Consider the following 22563-nt stretch of genomic DNA (forward strand, 5'->3'; position numbering starts at 1 on the left):
CAGGGGAGAGCCAAATCAGATCACATTTCCTGGTGAAAGCTGGTTCCAGTCTTTAAGAGGTCATTCTAAGGACTGGTGGGTGATAGGTGTGGGACTTGCAGAGATAAGGAGAACATCGTAAACAACCTTCAGGATAAGGACAGCAAGCAGGTGAATGAGCTGCAATATTAACATCAGTTCTACCAGGAATAGTGAGATCGGATAAGCAGGGAGGTTCTACCTTCTGGGCAATCATGTTGCAGATTTCAGGCAGGAAGTCCTCGCTGAGGAGCTTGTAGAGTTGCCGCTCTCGAAGAGAGGTTCTCTCTCGGAAGCTCTCAGTGACCTGTCTCCATTCTTCTTCTGTTTGACAGAGGAGCCACCACGTACCTTGGCCTGGCCCTCGGGACCCTGAAAAGAAAAATGTTGACCTCAATATGTTGCCCATGAAAGTGTGGAACTCCAGAGATCAAGTGCTCCTCATGCTTCAGCCCACAACCATTGGGATAATAGGCACGTTACACAATGTCTGCATGATAATCTATCCCCCCCCCCCTTTTAAAGAGTCTCGTTATAGACTAGCCTAAAACTCAGAGATCACCTATCTCTGCTTCCCAAGTGCTAGGATTGTGTATACTTTTAATTTTCCTATTACCGTAATTTTTTGTAAGTAGACAAATACCTGCAAAAACACAACTATATCGTGATTTAAAGAAAAATTTAACATTCTAGAAATGTTTTAAAATGTATTATTTTTCTAGAAAAATGGTTTGGAAACTAAGGCTGTAGAAATGTATTCCTTATCTCATTTATGATACTGCAAAATGGTTATTTCCCTCCAAATTTAAAGAATTTGGATCACATAATTAAAATCTCATCAGAGTCCAGGCACGTTGCATTCCTTTAACCCCAGCACTGGGGGGGGGGGGGGGGGGGGGGGGGTTAGAGGCAAGAGGATCTTTGTGAGTTCAAGGTCAGCCTGGTCTACAGTTCCAGGATAGCCAGGGCCACACATAGAGAAAGCCTGTCTCGGAAAACCAAAAATAGAAAAAGAAAAAAATAAAAATCTAAGTATGTATGTATGTATGTAGGCAACATGCATACAATACTTTCCAGGTCACTGATATTAAAAGGCCATTCTCCAGGAAGGTACTTGCCATCCATATGGTTTTGTCCTTAGTATACTGTGCCAGGTAACAGGACAAAACTAGTTCTAATCTGAGATGGAGAATAGGGAAAAAAATGAAATAAGGAGCAAAAAAAATTGGTGACTGCTGTAATCATCCTAACTACTGAATGATTAGAAAAGTGTTATCGCTGTGTATGTTTAGGAATTCTATTGACTTGATAGACAGCAACAAAGATCATTATTACCATTTCTTGTCAGTAGGTCAGATGCCAACGCGTTTTCTTCCTGTTTTTCACTGAAACACAGGAAAAAGAAAAAGTAGTTAAAACAAGACACTGACATGCCCAAATTGTTTGGAATTTCTTGCCGTTATGGATCCAGTTAGCACAATAGTGGCTGGGGATGGGGTGAGCTGTCAAAATTCAAAGTTAGGAAGACTAATTCTAATGAGAAATAAAAGTAGAATGTAGGGTATGCTTGCTGTAGGAAACCTGAGTATCAAGATTATGGCATCAGTTCCAAGGAAGAAATGGTACTGTCGAAATTCTCTGACTCATGGTACACTAAGGAGGACATGTTGTTAACTTACCCTCATCTAAGGAAGATGCAAGAAAATGGGCTAAAAAGTTGAACTTCTTCTGCTCAAGGTCTGTCACTTACCAGCAGAGGGTAGCATGAGCCTACGTGTACCAATGCAATTGTTCTAAGTTTCCAACAATAAAGTAGGTACACAACAGTTTTCTGTTTATACAAGAGCATGTGGACTTCTCAGAGAAGGAAACACAAAAACAGATTTTGAATATATACATCACAGGACATTTTCCATAAAATCACTAAGCAAGAAATAGGCAGTTGTAATCTACTTAAATTTAACTGATCTACTTATTAACCATAAGATTTCTTAAGAATCCTTTCCATAACCAATCTCTTTACCAAAGCCTTGCTATGTAGTCCAAACTAGCTTGGAACTGAGGATCCTCCTGCCTTAGCCTTTGTTGTTAGGGGAGAAGAAAATTTAAAAATAAAAATAAGTAAATCACCGAAAATGCCATTGCCACTGCAAACCTATCTGAATTAAGTAGAATATTTACTCTCATGAGAGGAGGGTATTATGTTACTAGAAATGTTAAGGGCCCAAGTTTGATCCTCAGTACCTACATTACTTTTTTAAAAAGCAAAGCTTGTGTGCTGGCTAGTTTAAAGTCAACTTAACATACGCTAGGGAACCTCAATTAAGAAAATGCCACTATAGGATCCAGCTGTACAGCATTTTCTCAATTAGCGATCAGTGGAAGAGGGTGGTGCCATCCCTGGGCTGGAGGTCCTGGCTTCTAGAACAAAGCAGGCTAAGCAAGCCAGTAAGCAGCACCTCTACTTGTTCTCTGCCTCTGGGTTTCTGACCTGTTTAAGTTCCTGTTCAATGATAGACTAGAAAGTGTAAGCTGAATAAACTCTATTGCTCCCAACTTGCTTTGGGGGTACAGTGTCTCATCACAGCAACAGAAATATTAAGACAGCCAACATGTAATCCCAGTGCTAGCAATGTAAGCCAAAATCAAGGAAGTAACGAACATCAAGCTCTGGCATCCATGTTTGCACAACTCCCTCCACATACGCATAAACAAAGTAATGATATAAAAAAAAAATGATATATGAAGTTTCCCAGATGCAAATGATATATTTTTCTTTCCTAAAATTAAATATAAAATTAAAGATTCAAAAAGTTTTACATTTTATCTTTTCTTCGTTGTACTTGTTCAGATACCTTAATTACTACTGTGAAAGAATTAAGCCCTAATCCTAGAATGATATATAACAACTCTACTAAAAGTTCAACTAGTCAATGTTTGGTAGGAGTAGGCTAGGAAAAGGAACCCCTTGTGGATTCTATCACTGTACTATATCCATAGCCTAAAATAATCATGCAATTAAACTGCCCCACTTTCTTATGGTATAACAACAAATTTTAAAATGTACGTTAAAATGCAGCCTTCATTTTCTTGTACTGCCATGTGCTGTCCTGTTCAGTTTAATCCTCACTAAATGAGCAGTTATCATCCAATACAGTAAGAGGCTCAGGGAGGCAGGTAACATGATAGATGTCATGCAAGACAGGGTTGCTTGACAATTTCATGGACTCTGGCTCAGGTCTCTCTAAGCAATTATCTATGTATGCCCTGTTCATGCACAAGTAAAGACAGAGTGTGAGGTGAAATTAAGGTTCCTTCCAGCATGAGAGCTGTGAACACAAATCAATGAGATTTCTTACCTTGATATAATTTCCTCTTGTACTTTTTTCCGTTTTGGAGGTCTTCCTCTTCTTTTGCCTGTTTTTCCAGGAACATTCGAGACATTTTTTTGTCTTTCACTTTCCCTAAGAAACAATATCGTTAAATAGAAATGTTCTAGAGTATTACTTAAAACTAATATAATTTTAGCATTTATTAGTAATCACAGTATTCTCTGCCACAAGGATACGAAAATGGATTATGCAAAATAGCAGAAACAGGGAATAGACAGCTTGATTTTTCTTACACAGGGATAACAAAATGTGAAATCATGAAACACTAACATTCTATTAAAATGTAACATCTAACCCCTTGCTAAGAGCAAGCACTGCTCATAGCAGTAAGAAAGTCTCAATAAAACCAGAGCTTAGCATCATTCTAGGCACCAAGATAATGAGAAGTAATGATGGTGGACCGTGAAGTTTCTAAAGCAGATTACCAATCCTAATAGAAAAAAGGAGTACTCAAAGCCTGCAGTATTAAACAGTCTGTGGAACTGTATAGGTGCTTATTGGGAATCTTTTATGTCTGCCTATAGTGGGACATTTGTTTAACTATGAAGACACGTGTTGCCGTTTTACTTACCTGACTAAGGTACCTGATTGTTCTAATAAAAAGCTGAATGGCCACAGTGAGTGGGGAGCTATAGGCGGAGTTCTGGGCAGGGAGAGAGTAAGTAGGAGGAGGAATTTATGCTCAGCAGACAGGGAGAAGGCAGGAAAAGTAGGACATACATAATGAAAGAAAGGCATAAAGCCCCAACAGAAAACACAGATGAATAGAAACTGATTAAATTAAAAGAGCTAGTGGGACCTAAGCTAAGTCCAAGCATCTTTATTTGGAAGCTGATTGGCAGTCAAAACAAAATGCCAAATTCCAAGTATTTTATTAGAAAAAACAAGTGCTATTTAATTTGATACATTAACTTTCACAGTCTTCAACCCCCAGACAGATACGGGGATTCTCTACATATCAGCTCTGGCTATCCTCAAACTCACACTATAGACCAGGGTTGTCCTCAATCTCAGAGATCTGCCTGCCTCGCCTTGCAAGTGCTCAGATTAAAGGCGTGTGCCACCATACCTGGCCTTTTTCATAGCATTCTAGAGCAGTTCTCACAGCCATTATGTTAGAGACAGTACCTGCTCAAGGAAAGTTCTCCATTGGACCTTCCTTGTACTGGGTCTTCTTTGTACATCCGTGTCCCATAGAAGTACCAGTAGAGTGCACCTGAATTGTCTTCACCCAAAGGCTCCACTCGGAGACTATCCGCATCCAGACCCTGGGGAGAACAAGAAAATTGATTTGTAAAAATAAAGAACATAAAACAGGAGAAAACTAAAATGACAATTCAAACTTGACACTTAGAGACACCTCATATTTTAACATCCTAATATGCTGTACATAATTTTCTAATAGGATAGATGAAATACAGACAGAATAGGAGGGTACCTTCTTTGATAAACAAGATGAGGAAATTCTAGGTGCTCCCTGTAACCAACCATGGCTCCCATGCACAAAAATAGGAGTCAAAAAGAATTGTACAACTCTTTGGCTTAGAGTTGCTATTTTATGTGTACACATGTAAAAGAAATGACTGTCATACTAAATACAATCGGAACACTCAAAGCAGTTCTTACTCAAAGACCTCAGTTTTTACTCTGAACAATCCTCCTGCCTCAGCCTCCCCAATACTGGTATTACAGAGGCTTAACAGGCGTAGGTTTCTACCATACTTATATGCATACTTCTAATCAGATGTTCTGAAGGCTTTGTTTTATGTGGTTTTGCACTATACTAAACGCTAAAAAATAAAGAAATGCATGTGTCTGTGTGTGCCACATATGTGCAGGTAGCTATGGAGAACAAAGAATTCCCTAAAGCTGGAATTGTGAGCTCTTCCTCTGGAAGAGTGGTGAGAGCTTTTAACCGCTGAGACATCTCTCTACACAACAAAACACCTTCTGAATTACGGCTGGGACCCAGGAAAGCAATTTCCAATGAATTACAGGGAATGATCTGTACTGGTCTTCCCACTGTTAATGTTAATTGCTCAGCAGGGACTGCACTAAGTTATATGACTTTTATGTGTCTGTGCACAGGGCTCAACTGAGATATTTAATCAAATGATTGAGTAGGATTGGAAATTGCCCTCCCAAGCCTTGGTGGAACAGTCTCAGGAGGCAGAGTCAGGCAGATCTCTGAGTTTCAGGCCAACCTGATCTTCAAAGCAGATCCAGGACAGCCAGGGCTGTTACACAGAGAAACCCTGTCTCAAAAAAGTGGGGGGGGGGGGGGGGGGATATAGCTTCAAGTCTATGGAGCTTGACTGTTAATTACAGGAAAAAAAAAATCAGTGGCAAATTCAGTCCTGCTTTGTGTGAAGACAAGATTACAAGTAGGTTTTCCTGTATGAGATAATGCTTGGGAAATGAAAAGAAACAAATTTATAAGTTATCTATCTGTATGGCTTTCATGCATGTCTATAAAAGTCATTATCAATTAAGACATGAAGACTACTATGAATAAGTTAAACTCCTGCTTCTCAATACTGTTAGAGTTCAGGCTCAAAATGCTGGCTTCTTACTGTTCTAGGAAAGGAGCTTGCTAGAAAGGTACCTTGAGAAGATCAAAGACATCATCTGCATCTAGCCGGTAATCACAGAGGCGATGGAGGATCTCTACCCGAGTGCGCAGGGGAAGGTCTTGAAAACTGGCTTCTCTCAGAGGGTTGGGCTTTCCTTCTTCAAGCTCCCAACGATAGTTAATGATATCTTCCAGGTAGCTGTGGAATGTCTGAGGCCTAATCAAATGGCCCCAAATTCACAAATACATTAATATAAAACAGAAGATGGGGAGAGGAAAGTTGACAATTTATAAAATAAAATAGCAGTTAAAAAAGGACATTAAAGCTTTTGACTGAAATTATGCATTAGACTATATCACTTCATCAAATCACAAAGATAAACTGAATCAAAAGAATATTTTTGTCAGGAGGTGCATGTCTTTAAACACAGAACTTGGGAGGCAGAGACAGATCTCTGTGAGTTGGAGGTCAACCTGATCTGCAAATCAAGTTCCAGGAAAGTCAGAGCTGTTGCATGAAAAACCCTGGGGGTGGGGTGGGAATTTTCACATAATGGGTTATCTTACTTTAACTAAGATGAAAAACTCTGCTTAATCGTGTAAAATCCAAATTAGAGACAACAGCCGGGCGGTGGTGGCGTACGCCTTTAATCCCAGCACTCGGGAGGCAGAGGCAGGCGGTTCTCTGTGAGTTCGAGACCAGCCTGTTCTACAAGAGCTAGTTCCAGGACAGGCTCCAAAACCACAGAGAAACCCTGTCTCGAAAAACCAAAAAACAAACAAACAAAACAAAGTAGAGACAACAGTCTCACCCTCTGCTCATACTATTAAATTTTATAGCGTTCCCATAAAAACATGCTTTAAAATTGGGGGTGTGATTTAAGGCTATCAGCCCTTATAAAAAGTCTACACAAATGTATTTACTGATAATACAGGTTAAGATGCAAAGATATAGAAAAGCATCTTAATATCATATCACTTTAATGTACATACACAATCACACTATATACTAATTTTTTTTCTTTTAAAAAATTAGTTTATGCTGGGCATGATGGTACATGTCTTTAATCCCAGCACTTGGGAGGAAGAGGCAGATGGTTCTCTGTGAGTTTCAGGACAGACTGGGCTTATATAGAGACCAGGTTACAAAAACACAACAAAGAAAAATCAGACAAAAACAGACAAAACAAACCCAAAACACTGTGTGGTCACCACAGAACACCTTGTGGAAGTTGGTTCTACCCTACCACAAGGAACCTGGGGCTCCCACTTAGGTCATCATGGACCTGTCATTCTTTACATTCATCTTGTATGTTGTCTGGCGTGGTCTTAGTTCCTGGTCTCATGTGGTCCTATAGCCACTGCTTCCTAAGTATCTGGAGTACAGGTGTACGCCACTGTAACTGGATAATCTAAGCTTTGAAGACGGGTATTTCACACACAAAAAATTTTTATATTTTACTACACAACAACAGTTTAGAGAACTGAAGGAATTGTCAGTTAATACTTATGAGCCAGGTATCAGAGGCTAGGTTTTAAAAAAACGCCTATGTAGAAATTAAGAAAGCAGTTACTGTTGATGGTTATGTGAACAAACTGTGTAAAGATGTGTAGCTGCTTTACCTTGCCTGCCTAAGGCACGTTCTGATTGGTTTAATAGAGAGCTGAATGATCAACAGCTGGGCAGGAGAAAATAGGTTGGCCTTCCAGTGAAAGAGAGGAACTCTGGGTGGATTTGCCAGCGAGACACATGGAAAATTGGAATAGAGGAGAGGTAAAAAGTCACATCCAGAACATTAATAGAAATGGGTTAATTTAAGCTGTAAGAGGTAGTGGGATAAGCCTAAGCTAAGGTCAAACATTCATAATTAATAAGAAGTCTCTGGGGCTGGCAATCCCAAAAAAATAGTCTGACAAGGAAGTCCAACTACAGGTCACTACACACGCAAGCACGCACAATGTGATTGTCCTTGAACTGATGGGTAGAGAACTAAAATGTGTATCAACACAACAAGGCATTATCTGCCCACTGAAAGAAAGGAAGTAACTGAGTCTCAGTGACTTGCACCTGCAATCCCAGAACTCAGGAGGCTGAGAGACAATGATCACCTAAATTAGAGGTTCTCAACCTTCCTAGTGCTGTGACCCTTTAATATAGTTCCTCATGTGATGTGGGAAGGTCATTTGTGAATCTGTTGTTTCATTCATTATTCAATAAAGAAAACTGCTTGGTCTGATAGGTCAGAAAATTAGGTAGGTGGAGTAGACAGAACAGAATGCTGGGAAGAGGGGAAGTGAGCCAGGCGCCAAGCCTCTCCTCTCTGGTTAGATGCGATGGAGCCAGCGGCAAGGTCAGACATGCTGAATCTTTCCCGGTAAACCACCACATCGTGGTGCTACACAGATTATTAGAAATGGGTTAAGTAAGATATGAGAGTTAGCCAAGAAGAGGCTAGATATAATGGGCCAGGCAGTGTTTATATGAATACAGTTTGTGTGTTGTTATTTCGGGGCATAAGCTAGCCAGGCAGCTGGAGCCGGGCGGCTGGAATACTGCCCGCAGCTCCTTCTACACTCATGTTGTAGTGGTTCCAAATCATAAAATTCTTTTTGTTGCTACTTCACAGCTGTAATTTTGCTACTATTATGAATCATAATGAAAATATCTTACATGTAACCTCTGTGAACAAGTTGTTTGAGTCCCAAAGGCGTAGTGACCCACTGGCCTATGTGGTGAGCTACTGGTCAATCTAGGCTACAGAGAAAAACACTGTTTTCTTTTTTCTTTCTTTTTAGTTTGGGGATTCATAATAAAATATAGAAAACTACAACTGATTAAGTAAAAGAAGCCCAATACTAAAATATATTGCATAATTTCACTATTAGGAAGTACCCCAAGGTCAGAAGTATAGCTCATTAGTTAAGAGCACTGCTCTTCCAGATGACCAGAGTTCAATTCCTAGCACCTACATAAGGCAGCTAATAAACTGCCTGTAACTCCAGCTTGAAGGGAATCTAACACCTCTGACCTCTTCAAGCACCAGCACATATGCACACATACAACACTAAAGATAAAAGATAAAGTTTTTTTTAAGTACTTAGAATAGCCAAATGTATTGTGATTGATAAACAAGCAAAACAGTGTTGCTGACAGAGAATTGAGGGTGGAGGAAGTAAAAAGTGACCACTAGTGATTTAGACTAGTTTAGGAGATAAAAATAAGCATTCTAAAAGAGTATGGTAGGCTTCATAGTCAGTTTTACATTATACTCCAAATTAATGACTTATACATTCAAGCTCAGAAGAACAAACGGAAAAATAACGAAATAAAAGTGGAAAGAGCTCAGAAGATGTCTTAGTGGATCAAGAGTTTTCTGTGCAGGTATGAGAACCAGTTTTGGACCCTTAACACCTACAATAAAAACTGGGTAGACTGCTATTATCTGTGAGTTTAGCAATAGGAGAGGAGTGTGGAGGCAGGCAGATCCCGGCACTGCAACACTGGCAGCAAATTCCAACTTTAGAGAGACTCTGTCTCAAGTGAGCCAGGTGGTGGTGCATACCTTTAATCCCAGCACTCGAGAGGAAGAAGCAAGCAGATCTCTGTGAGTTTGAGGTCAGTCTGGTCTAGAGTGAGTTCCAGGACATGCTCCAAAGTTACACAGAGCTCTGGAGTTCAAAAAACTCAAAAAGTCCTTGCTATACATACAAGAAAATCAGAGACTGTATTCCCAGCACCCACCAAATGAGTCTGGCAGGCAGCCTATGTTTCTACCATGTGGGGGCAGAGAGAGGACTGAGCAAGTTGGCTAATTAGATTACATAAATCACTAAGTTCTAAGTTCAAATGAGGGGTTCTGCCACAGTATGTAAGGTTAAGGGCTATGAAAGAAGGCTTCTGACATCAACCTTGGGCCTCAACGTATACGTGAACACACATACATACATAAATGTATAAACAATATACACACATATACATTTTTAAAAGTGAAGAATTGAGGAAGAAGACAACTTGGTCTCAACTTCTTGTCTACACATGCCTACAGAGTACACCTGCACACTGCACATTCGTTTTACACACACACACACACACACAAATGATTAAAGGAAAGAGCAATTATGCCATACAGATAAAGGGAGCCTAAGAAAAATGAATAGGGTTGGAGGTGTAGCTCAGTGATACAGCAATTGCCTAATGTGTGAAAGTCCCTAGGTTTGAACCATGACTCTGAACAAGGACACAGCAGATTAACTGATTTTTAGAGTTAGATACCAATACATCGAATTTAAATTTTTATATGGATTGGGCCAACAAGATGGTTCATTGGGCAAAGTTGCTTGCAGTCAAGCCAGAAAACATGTGTTTGGAGTCCCATGACCCATATGGTAAAAGGAGAGAAAGAACCAACTGCTTCAAGTTGTTCTCTGACCTCCATTCACAAGAGCTCACAGGCACACACACAATACATTTTTTAGAATTATGTGAAAGTACAATGGTTTGGGGTTTTTTTTTTTTTTTTTTGGTTTTTCAAGACAGGGTTTCTCTGTGGTTTTGGAGCCTGTCCTGGAACTAGCTCTTGTAGACCAGGCTGGCCTCGAACTCCCAGAGATCCGCCTGCCTCTGCCTCCCGAGTGCTGGGATTAAAGGCGTGCACCACCACTGGTGAAAGTACAATGGTAAAAACAAACCCTCCCCCACTTTTTTGATGGAATCTTAATTTGCTTAGTTTGGGCTTGCCCCAAACTTATTATAGCCAAGGATGATCTTGATCTTCCTGTCTTCACTTTGATCTCAATTGTTACAATTGCAGGCCTATGATGCCATGTCCCATTTATGTATTGCTGGGGATGAGAGATTTGCATATCCTAGGCAAGCAGTCTACCAACTAAGGCAAACCTCCAACTCTTAAAAAATGAAAGAATAAGGGAGAGAGAGATAGCTTAACAGTGAAGAGCACTGGCTGCTCTTCCAGAAGACCCAAGTCCGATTCCTAACACCTCATGGCAGCTCACAAATGGCTGTAACCACAGTCCTAGAGGATTCAATGCTCTTATTCTTTCATAAAACCTGCACACATGTGGTACATAGACTTAACATGCTCATCAATCATTCACATATATAGGTAGAGTGTTCTATTTCCATGTAAGACTTCATTATCAGAAGAGGACATCAGATCACACTATAGATGGTTTTGAACCACCATTTAGTGGCTGGAAATGGAACTCAGGTCCTCTGGAAGAGCAGCTAGTGCTCTTAACCACTGAGCCATCTCTCCATCTCCACCTATACACATTTAAAAAGAATGAAGTTGGTGACCTTATCCTACCCAATTTGAGGAGATATTTTATCTTTGTATGATGATAGAACATACATATCAACACTGAGTAAAGATGCCCACCTCATCTCATATCATATAAACAAAAACACAAATTAAATTTTATGTAATCCTGGCTGTTCTGGAACTCACAAAGATCTGCTGTGGGATAATGGTCTTATATTTTGTAAAGATTTGTCAACTTGTATTGTTTTAATAAAACACTGATTGGCCAGTAGCCAGGCAGGAAGTATAGGCTGGGCAATGAGAAAAGGAGAATTCTGGGAAGAAGAAAAGTCAGTCTGCAGTTGTCACCCAGGCACAGAGGAAGCAAGATGAGAATGCCTCGCTGATAAAAGGTACCAAGCCATATGACTGACACAGACAAGAATTATGGGTTAATGTTGGATGTAAGAGTTAATAAGAAGCCTGAGCTAATAGGCCAACCACTTTATAACTAATGTAGACCTCTGTGTGTTTCTTTGGGACTGAATGGCTGTGGGACTTGGCAGGACAGAAAGCTCTGACAACAAAGATCTGCCTGGCTCTGACTCTCGAATGATGGAATTAAGAGTGTGCCAATATACCCAGTCCAAATTTCACCTTAGTAAGAGGCAGTCACGCACAACACACACATACACAGAGGGTGCCTTTTCCAATAATAATAGCTCTCCACATTCTATATGAAGACAGGTCTCATCTGAACACAGAGCTTACCAATTCAGTTAGTCTAGCTAGCCAGTTTATGATGCCTGAGAACTGGGATTACATTCAGGTGTGGCTTGCATTTAACCAGGTCCAAAGGATTGGAGCTCGAGTTCTCTTTCTTGCATGTCAAGCTTTAACTGAATAATCTTGTCAGCCCATTTAAGAACTTTTTAAAAATGCAACAAGGTGTCTATGTGACACCGAGGTCCCTTGGGGTGATGATGATGAAATATACTGTAAAAATTGATAAACTGCAGCTAAATGGAAACTTTTTAAATTCTTTCAAGAACAAGCAAATATATTTGAAAGATATACATCTGAATAAAACATATCATCTAAAACAAGATATAAATCTGAATAAAACAGTAAAGCTAAAAACATCAAATGCTACAAAGATACATAGCATTAGTGTACTAGTAGAAACAGAAGTATAACTGCTTTGTAAAGTTTGAAGCTCTTAGCATATGACCCATTATTTATCAAAAGAAATAAAAAATGACTGCAAACATTCCCATGTATATGTTCACAGTAACTTGTGGGGAATATTATTTTAAGGTATGTGACTTTTGTTTATGATGCACTTGTTTAACTCTGTGAAGCTGTGAGTCTAAAACACCTGATGGTCCTATTAAAGAGACGAGCAGCCAATAGAGAGGCAGAAGCAAGGATAGGTGGGGCTGGCAGGCAAAGAGTATAAATGAGACCCAAGGAGGAAGAGAACAAGAGGAGAACATTAGGGATCAGCCTCCCGGCTACACAGCAAGCCATGGAGAAAGAAGTAAAAAAAAAAAAAAAAGAAAAAAAAGAAAAGAAAAAAAAGGTACACAGAAACAGAGAAAGGTACTCGGGATAATTTAAGTTTTGTTTTGTTGTTTGTTTTTTTTTTAAAGTGGGCAAGAAACAAGCCAATCTAAAGCTGGGCATTCCTAAGAATAAGCCTCCATGTGATTTATTTGGGAGCTGGATAGTGGGCTCCCAATAGTAACTTGGTTTATAACAATCTCACATTAAAAGCAACACAATGTCCATCAATAAATGACAGTTAATTTTGTCTTATTTTCCTACACCCAATTTAATTCTTCATTCCTCCAAAAAGAAAAAATTACTGGTAGTAAGTATACAGCGACACCAGATTGCAGCACCTATGGTCCTGAGTAGAGCAGTGACTGTGTTGGATCATTTGTCAAGAATCTCTGGCATCAGAGTCACTGCATGCAGTAATTGGGCAATGGAATCAGGAGGGTCACAAAATTAAGATTAGACTGGGCCATAAGGAAAGACCCTATCTGAAAACACCTGGAAACAAAATATCAGCTATGGGTTGAAAAGATGGCTCTTGCAGAGGATCTAGGTTTAATTTCCAGCACACACATGGCAGCTTAAAACCATTGTGGGAGGTGCTGTTGCCCTCTTCTGGCCTCCACCAACACTGAATGTATACAGTGCACACTTAGATGCAGGCAAAACATCCACATATAAAATAAATCTTTTAAAAAAGACATCTCAATAAAGACACATTCGAATGCACATTTAGCAGTCATTACAATTTCTGAACAAATGTGCTTTTTCTGCATTGAGAACAAAACTTCTAAACTCTTAAAATATTATAAGTGGTCAACAAAAAATTCTAACATTATGTTGGATAAACAATTAACCCTTAAAAAACTAAGTTTATAACTGATAAAACTTCTATTTATAATGGAAACAAAAGCAAGCAAAGACCCCAGCTGAATTATAAATTAGTCTGTTACATAAAAAGCATTCTTGAAAAGATGAACTCATTACAGTAAGAATTTAATGGCAGGTATTTTTATGCTATACACACACACACACACACACACACACACACACACACACCACTGCAGTATGAAGACATGGTATACTTTATTCCTATCTTCACTCTTGACATTAGTTATTTTCAATCAGCACTCAATTATTCTAATCTACTTTGCAATGCAATAAGGAAAGAGAAACCACAAAGAAAAAGAGCTCCTGTTAAATCCTTAAAATATTTATTTAATGGGAAAGGCCCATAACTAGAATAGCAATGTGGAAGGGGGACCAGGAAGCACTGCAAGGAACATGTTACTGACATTTAAATTTTTATATTAAGAAAGAAAACGAAAGAAGAATATTAAAAAGTGAAACAAACAAGTATTAAAAAGTGAAATAAGGGGGGTATTAAATATTTATTGGGGAACACTAACAAACAACAAGGTAGAGAGCCACTGTGGTCCTCTGCTCTGTGCAGGGAGCTGTAGTCAGAGAGCAAGTGAACACCTCCTTCCTCAGATCATCCCCACAGATAGAAGACCACACCTAAGTCCAGTACCCCCAAAAGCTACTGGCTGAATGAATTCCCAAAACAGGTACCATATAAAGTACTACAAGTATGGCCTAGATCAATGGGGAACACCACTTGTAACTAACACACTAAATCCAAGGCCCAATTCCAGGCTGCTTTGGTAATTCAGCCCATGCAAGGTATCCCTTATGTGCCACTTTGTGAAATCATCCTGATTTTCCATATCCCAGTTTTCCTCACTTTATATTTACAAAATTAAATCATGGATAACACTTCTGTAGAGTGTTTTATTTGCCCAACCTTACCTATGTGAGAGGCTCAGCTGATAGGAGTCAAGGAGGGGCCATTATAGCTGATTATTCCAATGACAAGAACTGATTTCTAGAGAACCAGAGGCTGTATACACAACCACAGCACGGTCCTAACAGGTCTGCCAAACTCTCCTACTGGAGCAGGTTCTACACTCAAGGATTTACAGGATTATGTGGGCCATCCTCACTCAACAACCACCCATACAATCCTTTGAAGAACTATTTTTTTGGTAGGTTTACCCCCTCCCCTCTTTAGTGACAGATCAAACCCAAGGCTCCAACATACTAGCTCCATCACTAAACCACACCCTCAAGTGTTACAAACGAATTCCTGAACATCCTTCCTCATCTTGAGGGCATGAAGCTGAACTTGAACTCCTGGACAATTACAAATGGGACCTGAAAACCTTTGAACCAAGGCTTTATTATCTGAAGACAGTATTTCTAAACAAAATCTATTTAATTAGAATGAAGTTTCACCATGGTCTTTAGAAAATTCAACTTAGATGAAATGGTATATTTGTGAGTTCAAGGCCAGGCTGGTCTGCCAGGGCTACACAGAAAACCCTGTCTCAACAACAACAAAAACCCCACCAAACGCCCCTTATTCCCCCTCTCCCTCCCAGCACACAAGGAAATACAAACACGAGGGGGAGGGCACTGGTTATCTTGGGTACATGCACACTTGCTTTGCTATACTTTCCCTCAGTTACAGAAACAAACTTCCAAGTATAATGAATGGTTCATGCCTATAATCCAGGACTCAGAAGGCTGAGGCAGAAGGACTGCAGCTGAGGCAGAGGCTAGCCAGACGTACTCTATCTCACTCTTCCTCTTAGGGTGGGAGGGTAGGGGAGAAAAACTCAATCATAACTTTAGATAGTTTTTTGCATGGTCATATTCTAAATTGCATTTAAACTTGGAATATAAAAAAACCTAATGCAGGTATGAATGTAGGTAACCAACAGCAGCAATGTGGGAGGTATATTTTTCACTAGTGGAAATCAGAAATTTTCACATCATGTTATATATGCTGCAGGTACCTCGAAGTAAACATTTATGCTCATCAATAGTTGTAAATCCCATTACTGCAGGATTACTACTACTGGGCATGGTGATGCACACAAATTCAAATCACCCTACATAACCAGTTGGAGTCCAGCCTGGGTTTCACGTAATTCTGCAAGAGGACCCAGAAACCATGGCCCATTGTGGTGTAATCTGATGTCTAGATTCTTTCTTTCTTTTTTAAATGGTCTGAGAGATAAGAGTGGTTCTTATGTTTTTGAAATATTTTATATTTTATGGTTTTGGGTGTTAGACACATTAGTTTAGGACAGCAAAGAAAAAGAGCACCATTTCACTGAAGTGTCAGCGCAGCACACACTTTATTCTGAATCAAGAGGGCATGCTCGGGAAGAAGGAACAGACCTAACTAGGAAGTGAACTCAATTTTTACTCTAAGGAAGACGGTGATTGTCTTTCTCCATTGGGGATTTCCAGGGTCTCATTCTAGCTCACACTGGCCCTAAGTTCTCAGGAAGCCTTTTGTCTTAGCCTACACAGTGCTTGGATAGATGTGAACCACTAGCTCCAGGTGTATTTTTATTCTTATGCATACTATGCAGTAACTGTCTACTTATAATGATAAAAATCATAATGTAATTACCAGCATAAAATTGTACAGTCCAGGATAGTCTGGTTAACAACTGACAGGTCTAAAGGACACCATATTCAGAGCTAATAAAAATTACTGAAAAACCCCATGGTTTCCAAGTTGGTTTAAAAATAAAACAAAGCCACTTCTGTAGTGGGCAGTCTGCTGGTTTGTTGACAAAATCTTTATAAAAACATTGTTTACTTTTCTTTATGTGTATTTGTGTTTTGCCTAAATGTGTGCCTCTGCACCAAGTGCAGGACTATTGCCTAAGGAGGCCACAAGAGGGAATCAAACCTGGGTCCTCTGGAAGAACATCCAACGCTCTTAACCAGTACGCCATAACTGCACCTGTCCCATTGGCAAATTTTAACTGGGCATTTCTTTCAACTGAGTGCACAGCCAGAAACAAAAATAAGGAGATTAATTTGAACAGCTAGTAAATTTAATATAAGACTACTCACAGTTAAAAAGTATCTACCCAAAAGACTGGATTATCTGATAAATCACATTTAGAGAAAAGTTGGTTATAAGAAAAATTACTGTTATAAGAAACATAGATATGAAATTACAAACCATATACAAGTGATTACAAGTGTTTTAAAATGAATAAATGACACTGGGAATGGCAAAACAAAGCATGTCTTTAATCCTACCACTTCAGAAACAAAGGCAGGTGAACTAAACATAAGCTTGAGGCCAGTCGGTGCCACAGTGAGGAAGTTGGTGGTAGTGGTGATGGTAAGATTCATTTTTAATCTCTCTGACCAAACCAACATATAATTTAACATGTATGCATTAAATACAAGATTAAAATACTACTCCACACATACTTTACTCAAGATAAACATACTTTACTCAACATAAAGCATTCCTCTTAAACCTATGGACTATTACAGAGACAACAGTAAGTGTTTTTAGGGCTAACAGTATAATTCAGGGAGAGAGAATGTGTTTAGCATGGCCAGGGCAGAAGAGCAGATCCCTAGCACACTTCCCAAGAAGAAAATTCCTAACAATGCCTAAGACAGAGCAAACCAGTCTTCCACACACATCACTAGCAATGTTACTTTTGAGTTCAAAGAATTAACCCTCTAGCTTACCAGTCTACAAAATTTCACCCAGAAGTCAGTATAGCACATTTATAGATATCACTAAAATATATCTGCCATGCAGGCTGACATAAAAAGTCAGAAAGCTACTTGCAGGATGACAAAGCTAGGCATGGTATCGCATGTCTGTAATTTCAGCACTCCTGCCATCCCTGGACTAGAAAGGTGGGGGCAGGACAGCCAGAGCTGAGTGAGGGCTAGCCTTGGCTACCTAACAAGTTCAAGGCCAGTGCAATAACTCTCAGACACCATGAAAAACACACCACTGTCCAACTCTTTCAGCCAATATGAACATTAATACCAGGCCTAGCTTACCAACTTAGCAGACTGTATTCACTATAACAAAATGATGAAACACACCATTTTTTAAAATAAAAAACAAACTATATTTTCAAATTAAGTAATTATGTGGGTGTCTGTGTGGGTTTGTGCACATACCCACAGAGGCCAGAAGAGGGCATTGGAGTCCTTGGAGTGAGAGTCACAAGAGTCGCTGAATGCCACCCAAACTTGAATCCTCAACAGCAGTATCCTCCACCTCTTAAGCACTGACCCATCTCTCCAGCCACCTTTAACTATTTCAAAATCATAAACTGAACTCCTACATCGTTTCAAATGGCCAAGGGACTAGGGCAGCCTATTGTTTGAGTCTGTCCTAAGGTGTCTCAACTTGGATCAAATCAAAGAAAATCTGGATGACCACGTCTATAGTCCAGCTATCCGGGAAGTGGAAGCAGAAAGCGCTCATCATAAGCTCAGGAGTTCTATGCCAGCCTGGGCAACACAGAGAAACCCAGTCTCAAAGCAAAGCAAAGCAGAGATGAGCCCTTATCTGTAAGTTCTGTATTCTCTGTCTACACAGATAACATCTACTCTAAAATTCTAAACATCTCAAAGGCATCAAAGAGCTGTCTACTTGGCAGTTAAGGAAGAAAGGAGCCTAGAGACTCCAATTTAATTCTGTTATTGTACTGGTTATGAGAACAGAAGATATATAAGCCACAGGAATGTAGCGAAACCTGATTTTAATTTGTTAGGCAATATTTTGCCAGGAGTACAAGTCAAAAATCAGAAAAATTCACACACAAGAGAAGACATTTGTACACTCAAAGTAGCTAGCATAAGGGGATGACATTTGCTGGTGAACACAACTCAAGAATGAACAAACAAAGTCTGTGAATGTGCTTGTATATGGAGTCTACACTGTTATGTACTGGCCAACGCTGGGTTTGTCACAAGAGAGTGGAGCCAATGTTAGCAGGTTAATGAGTTCCCTATACAAGAAATAATAAGACCAGGGTTACTCACGTTATATCCCTTCGCTGATAGCAGCCCTGAAGCAGGCAGGCAATCAGATCACTGATAAACTCCGAGTCATCTCTGTGAAGAGCTGCCTCTAACTCCTGAGAGAAGGGGGAGAGAGAATAGATTAGACATCTCCTTAAATAAAGGACGGTCACAAACAATGCTGCCCTTCTTCCTATGTGTACTTTCAGAAGGACAATGGGAGCTTCGCGTTCTAGTTTATTTCTTTTATTACTTTTTTACTAGCTTCCATTCCCTTGTAGAAGAAATACACAAGGAAATTTCTTTTTTAAGAATGGATGCTAATTATATAATCAAGAACTTGACAGAAAGTGCATGTGATGCGTGCTGTGGGTCGATGTTGAGCTGGTTTTTTCAATTGCTTCTCCAATTTATTTTATGAGACAAGGTCTCTCATCAAACCAGGAGACTGGAAGACTTAACCTGGATCTCCACCTCCCCAGCACTAGGGTTGCAGGCACACAGTCCACATTTGACTTGTTTATATGGGGTTAGAGATTTGAGCTCTGGTTCTCATGCTTGCATTGTAAAGCACTTTACAGAATGAATCACCCTTGCTCATATTTTAATGACAATGAAGATTACAGAAACACCATACAATTGATTATAAATTAATCTTTACTTGACAGTCCTATTAGATAACCCACCAGCAACAGCTTTAAGAAACCTCTATGTTTTGAACAAAGTAGCACTGGGAGAATATATGGCTCTACCTACAAGACTGATAAAAGCAGGTTGCTGGAATAAAATAATCCTTACATCATCTGGAGAGAAATGAGGTAACGACTGTTAATAATTTAATCGTAGGTGAGGTGCATTTGCTTGCCCTGAAAGTTCAGGTAGAAGCTACAGAAGACAGATGATCTGCATACAGAACTTAGAAATTAAGAGATGGGTCAATGGGCAAAAAGTGGTAGTGGGAAAACATCAGTAAACTTATTTTTCTCAACCCTCCAAAACAAGAATGTTTTCTGATGAAATATGCTCTAAGTCATTAATTTTTGTACAACCTAAATTTACAGATTCCCAAGCATCTGCTTACAACTGACCAGTTTACAACTAGATCTAAAACTAAAAGGAAAAAAAAAATCAAATGTACCTTATCTCAAAAGCAAGACATGTGATTTCAGATCTCAACACCAATTATATAGCGACGCGTTCATAGTCTATTTCTACTATAGAGAAACAATCAAGTTTTTATGAAATTGTACAAATTGTTCCATTTATTTATTGAAAGTCCTAAATTTGGAAGTCTTTATTCTCAAAATGTAATGGGCTACTCGAGACTCTAAAATAACAAAAACCAAAACAAACCACCACCACCACCAACAACAACAATAACAAAAGGCTCACAGTTTAAACCTAGTTAGAATCCAGGAATGCTTAAGGTAGAAGGTAAACTATAGGTCACACACTTTAACTCTCCTAACAGATAGCTAGGCCTAGTATAGCACATCTGCAATCTCAATACGTTAGCAGAATAGAACATTCAAGGCCAATATGGGTTATAACAGCAATATTTTCAAAATAAACAAACAAAAAACAAACATCTAAAGAAATGACTTTCTAAGTCAGTAAATCAGTGATAGAGCCAAGGGGGGAAAAGGAAAAAAGTTACCCAATTACTCTTGGGCAAACAAAACTCCCTCTCCCTCATTAACATTCTTATTTTAGAAAGGTTCAGTGGGGCTGGTGAGATAGTTAGAGGGTAAAGGCACTTGCTGTCCAAGTCTGGTGAACTGAATTCCATCTTTGAAGCCCATGTGATGGTGTCTTCTCTCCATCCCTACAGTTGTAATAATGACAACAACAACAATAATAATAATAATAAAGACCTGTGTGTGGTAGGTCAATAAAGCCCTAGAGAGTCATTAACCCACACCCATCAGAAGCAAGGACAGAAAGTTTGCAGGGAGGAGACAAAACTCTGAAGGGCTATAAAGGACCACGCCCAGGGCAGCTCATCAAAAGCTGGTCTCCAACAAACTTCAGTGCACTACAAGAATCACACAGCAACAAGGGATTTTTCTAATAAATGTTGAGTGTCTGGCACCCTGGTGACTTGGCTAAGCACAACTGAGGCCATGAGGCCTTGAGGCCTCTGTAGCTCTCAAGGAACACTGCTCCAGAGGAGCCTCTGCTGTGGAGTCAGCATTCACTGTCCTTTCCCTACCTGGTAGTTTGCTATGCACTAGACAACTTGTGCTACCCCTAACCAAAGTCCAAGTGAGTAAACTATGCCTCTAGATATAGTGGTATCACTTAGAGCTAGACTGTTAGATAGTTAACAGTCATTGGCTGTGAGCTGACTCCTTTTCCCTGAGGTACAATATTGTGAACAATAGTCTATGCATTCAAAAGAACAAACCTGACTGCCTGCCTCTCTGTAATAAGTTCAAGACACTTGTCTTTTACAACAAGTCTTCCTAGATGCCTTCTATTCTGTGTTCCTGCCAAAATACCATAGCTACCTTAACACATTGTAACACACACTCTATGGGACTTACTATGTCTCCTTGTCTACCACATTGTCTCAAACATAACTGAATCAATCCCTGCTCCTCTGTGCTGGGGATGAAACCTAAGGCCTTCAATATTATAAACAAGCACTCACCACTGAAATATATATACCAACAGCCCTACTCAATCCCCTTTAATAAAATAATTTTTTACTGATTCTTTGGGAACTTCATATCATGCACCCCAATCCCAGTCCCTCCATATCCTTCCAAGAGACCCGCCCCCGCCCGCCACCACAAAAAAATATTACATTGGATGTTGTATAAAAAGAGAGAAAGTTAGCACTCCCCTTGACAAGGATGGAAGAGGCCCTTGGGCCTAACAACACGCATACGGTTAAGACATGCCACCTACTTCATGGCATCTAACCACTGTTTTTTTTTTTTTTTTAAAGAAAAAAATTTACAGTGGGGGGGGGGGGGGGACAAACAGAACAAAAAAAAACAACTCTGTCTTTTTCCAACACCTCTTCACTCACTTGGGCCTTGGTGGTAGGTAGCAAGAACCACAGACATCAATTCAGACCCTGCCTGCTGTAGGGCCAGAGACACAGACATGGCCCTCATAAGCAGCCCAGCCCAGGTGACACCAGGGTCCTGGAGGCAGGATAGCCCTCGGTCACCAACATTGTTACAGGTTGGGGCTTAGACCCCAGGCATCCGTGTGGCCTTTGGTAGCAACATGGGTCACAGACATCAACACAGACCCTGCCTGAGGTACAGTTATGGAGTCAGAAGCGGCCCTTTTAAGACACACTTCTAGATGGCCTTTTCCCCAGAGAATTTTAGGTTAAGAGTTATTAAGGTTAGGTTCATCAGTGCACACACAGGAGGAAAAGACAGGCAAAGCCAGAGATACACACTGATACTGTCACCTCCCAGAAATTTTAAAATAGCGCCTTTATCCCTCTCGTATAGTAATGGTGAGTCCCAGCAGTTTGTATCAATAAATGATACCAAAGACAAGACAGTGAAACATGCCTTTATCTCATTGTGTGGTGGAATGTACAGTAAGACTATTGTAGGAGAAAACAGCAATAACAAAAAGAACAGAAGCCATTTTAATCCTGCTGAACAAAAGAATCAGCTTGGTTAACCTTTTCCACATTAGACACAGAAAATAAAAAAGTTCTAGAGATGTATTTCAGTGTGAATACACTTTGCGCTACTAAAATGTGCACCCAAGCGGCTAGTAGCAAGGTACTACTGAACTGTAGTTAAAAGTAGTTTGGGGGTAGGGGGGTGTTGAAGAGATGACTCGGCAGTTAACAGAGCACTAACTGCCCTTCCAGAGGACCAGGATTCAATTCCCCGCACTCAAATGGCAG

The 22563-nt window shown here is 39.8% G+C and overlaps 1 protein-coding gene and 1 non-coding gene across 6 annotated transcripts in view; one reads left to right on the top strand and one right to left on the bottom strand.

Moving 5' to 3' along the window:
• The window catches only part of Cecr2 (CECR2 histone acetyl-lysine reader), a 117328-nt gene that overhangs the window by 37474 nt on the left and 57291 nt on the right, over positions 1-22563 (bottom strand). For all 5 annotated transcript variants that reach the window (XM_075982922.1, XM_075982923.1, XM_075982921.1 and 2 more), the window contains exons 2-7: positions 18699-18793; positions 6016-6199; positions 4539-4678; positions 3378-3482; positions 1354-1403; positions 221-390 (exon numbers count right to left, since the gene is read on the bottom strand). In XM_075982922.1, the coding sequence (XP_075839037.1) occupies positions 221-390; positions 1354-1403; positions 3378-3482; positions 4539-4678; positions 6016-6199; positions 18699-18793 (744 nt within the window). The remainder of the gene's footprint in view (positions 1-220; positions 391-1353; positions 1404-3377; positions 3483-4538; positions 4679-6015; positions 6200-18698; positions 18794-22563) is intronic.
• Positions 21492-21616, top strand: LOC142856621 (U6atac minor spliceosomal RNA). Its single transcript, XR_012911669.1, has one exon. It is a non-coding gene; the product is annotated as a U6atac minor spliceosomal RNA (small nuclear RNA).

Source organism: Microtus pennsylvanicus, chromosome 8 (genome assembly GCF_037038515.1).
Source record: "Microtus pennsylvanicus isolate mMicPen1 chromosome 8, mMicPen1.hap1, whole genome shotgun sequence".
Lineage (NCBI taxonomy): Eukaryota > Metazoa > Chordata > Mammalia > Rodentia > Cricetidae > Microtus > Microtus pennsylvanicus.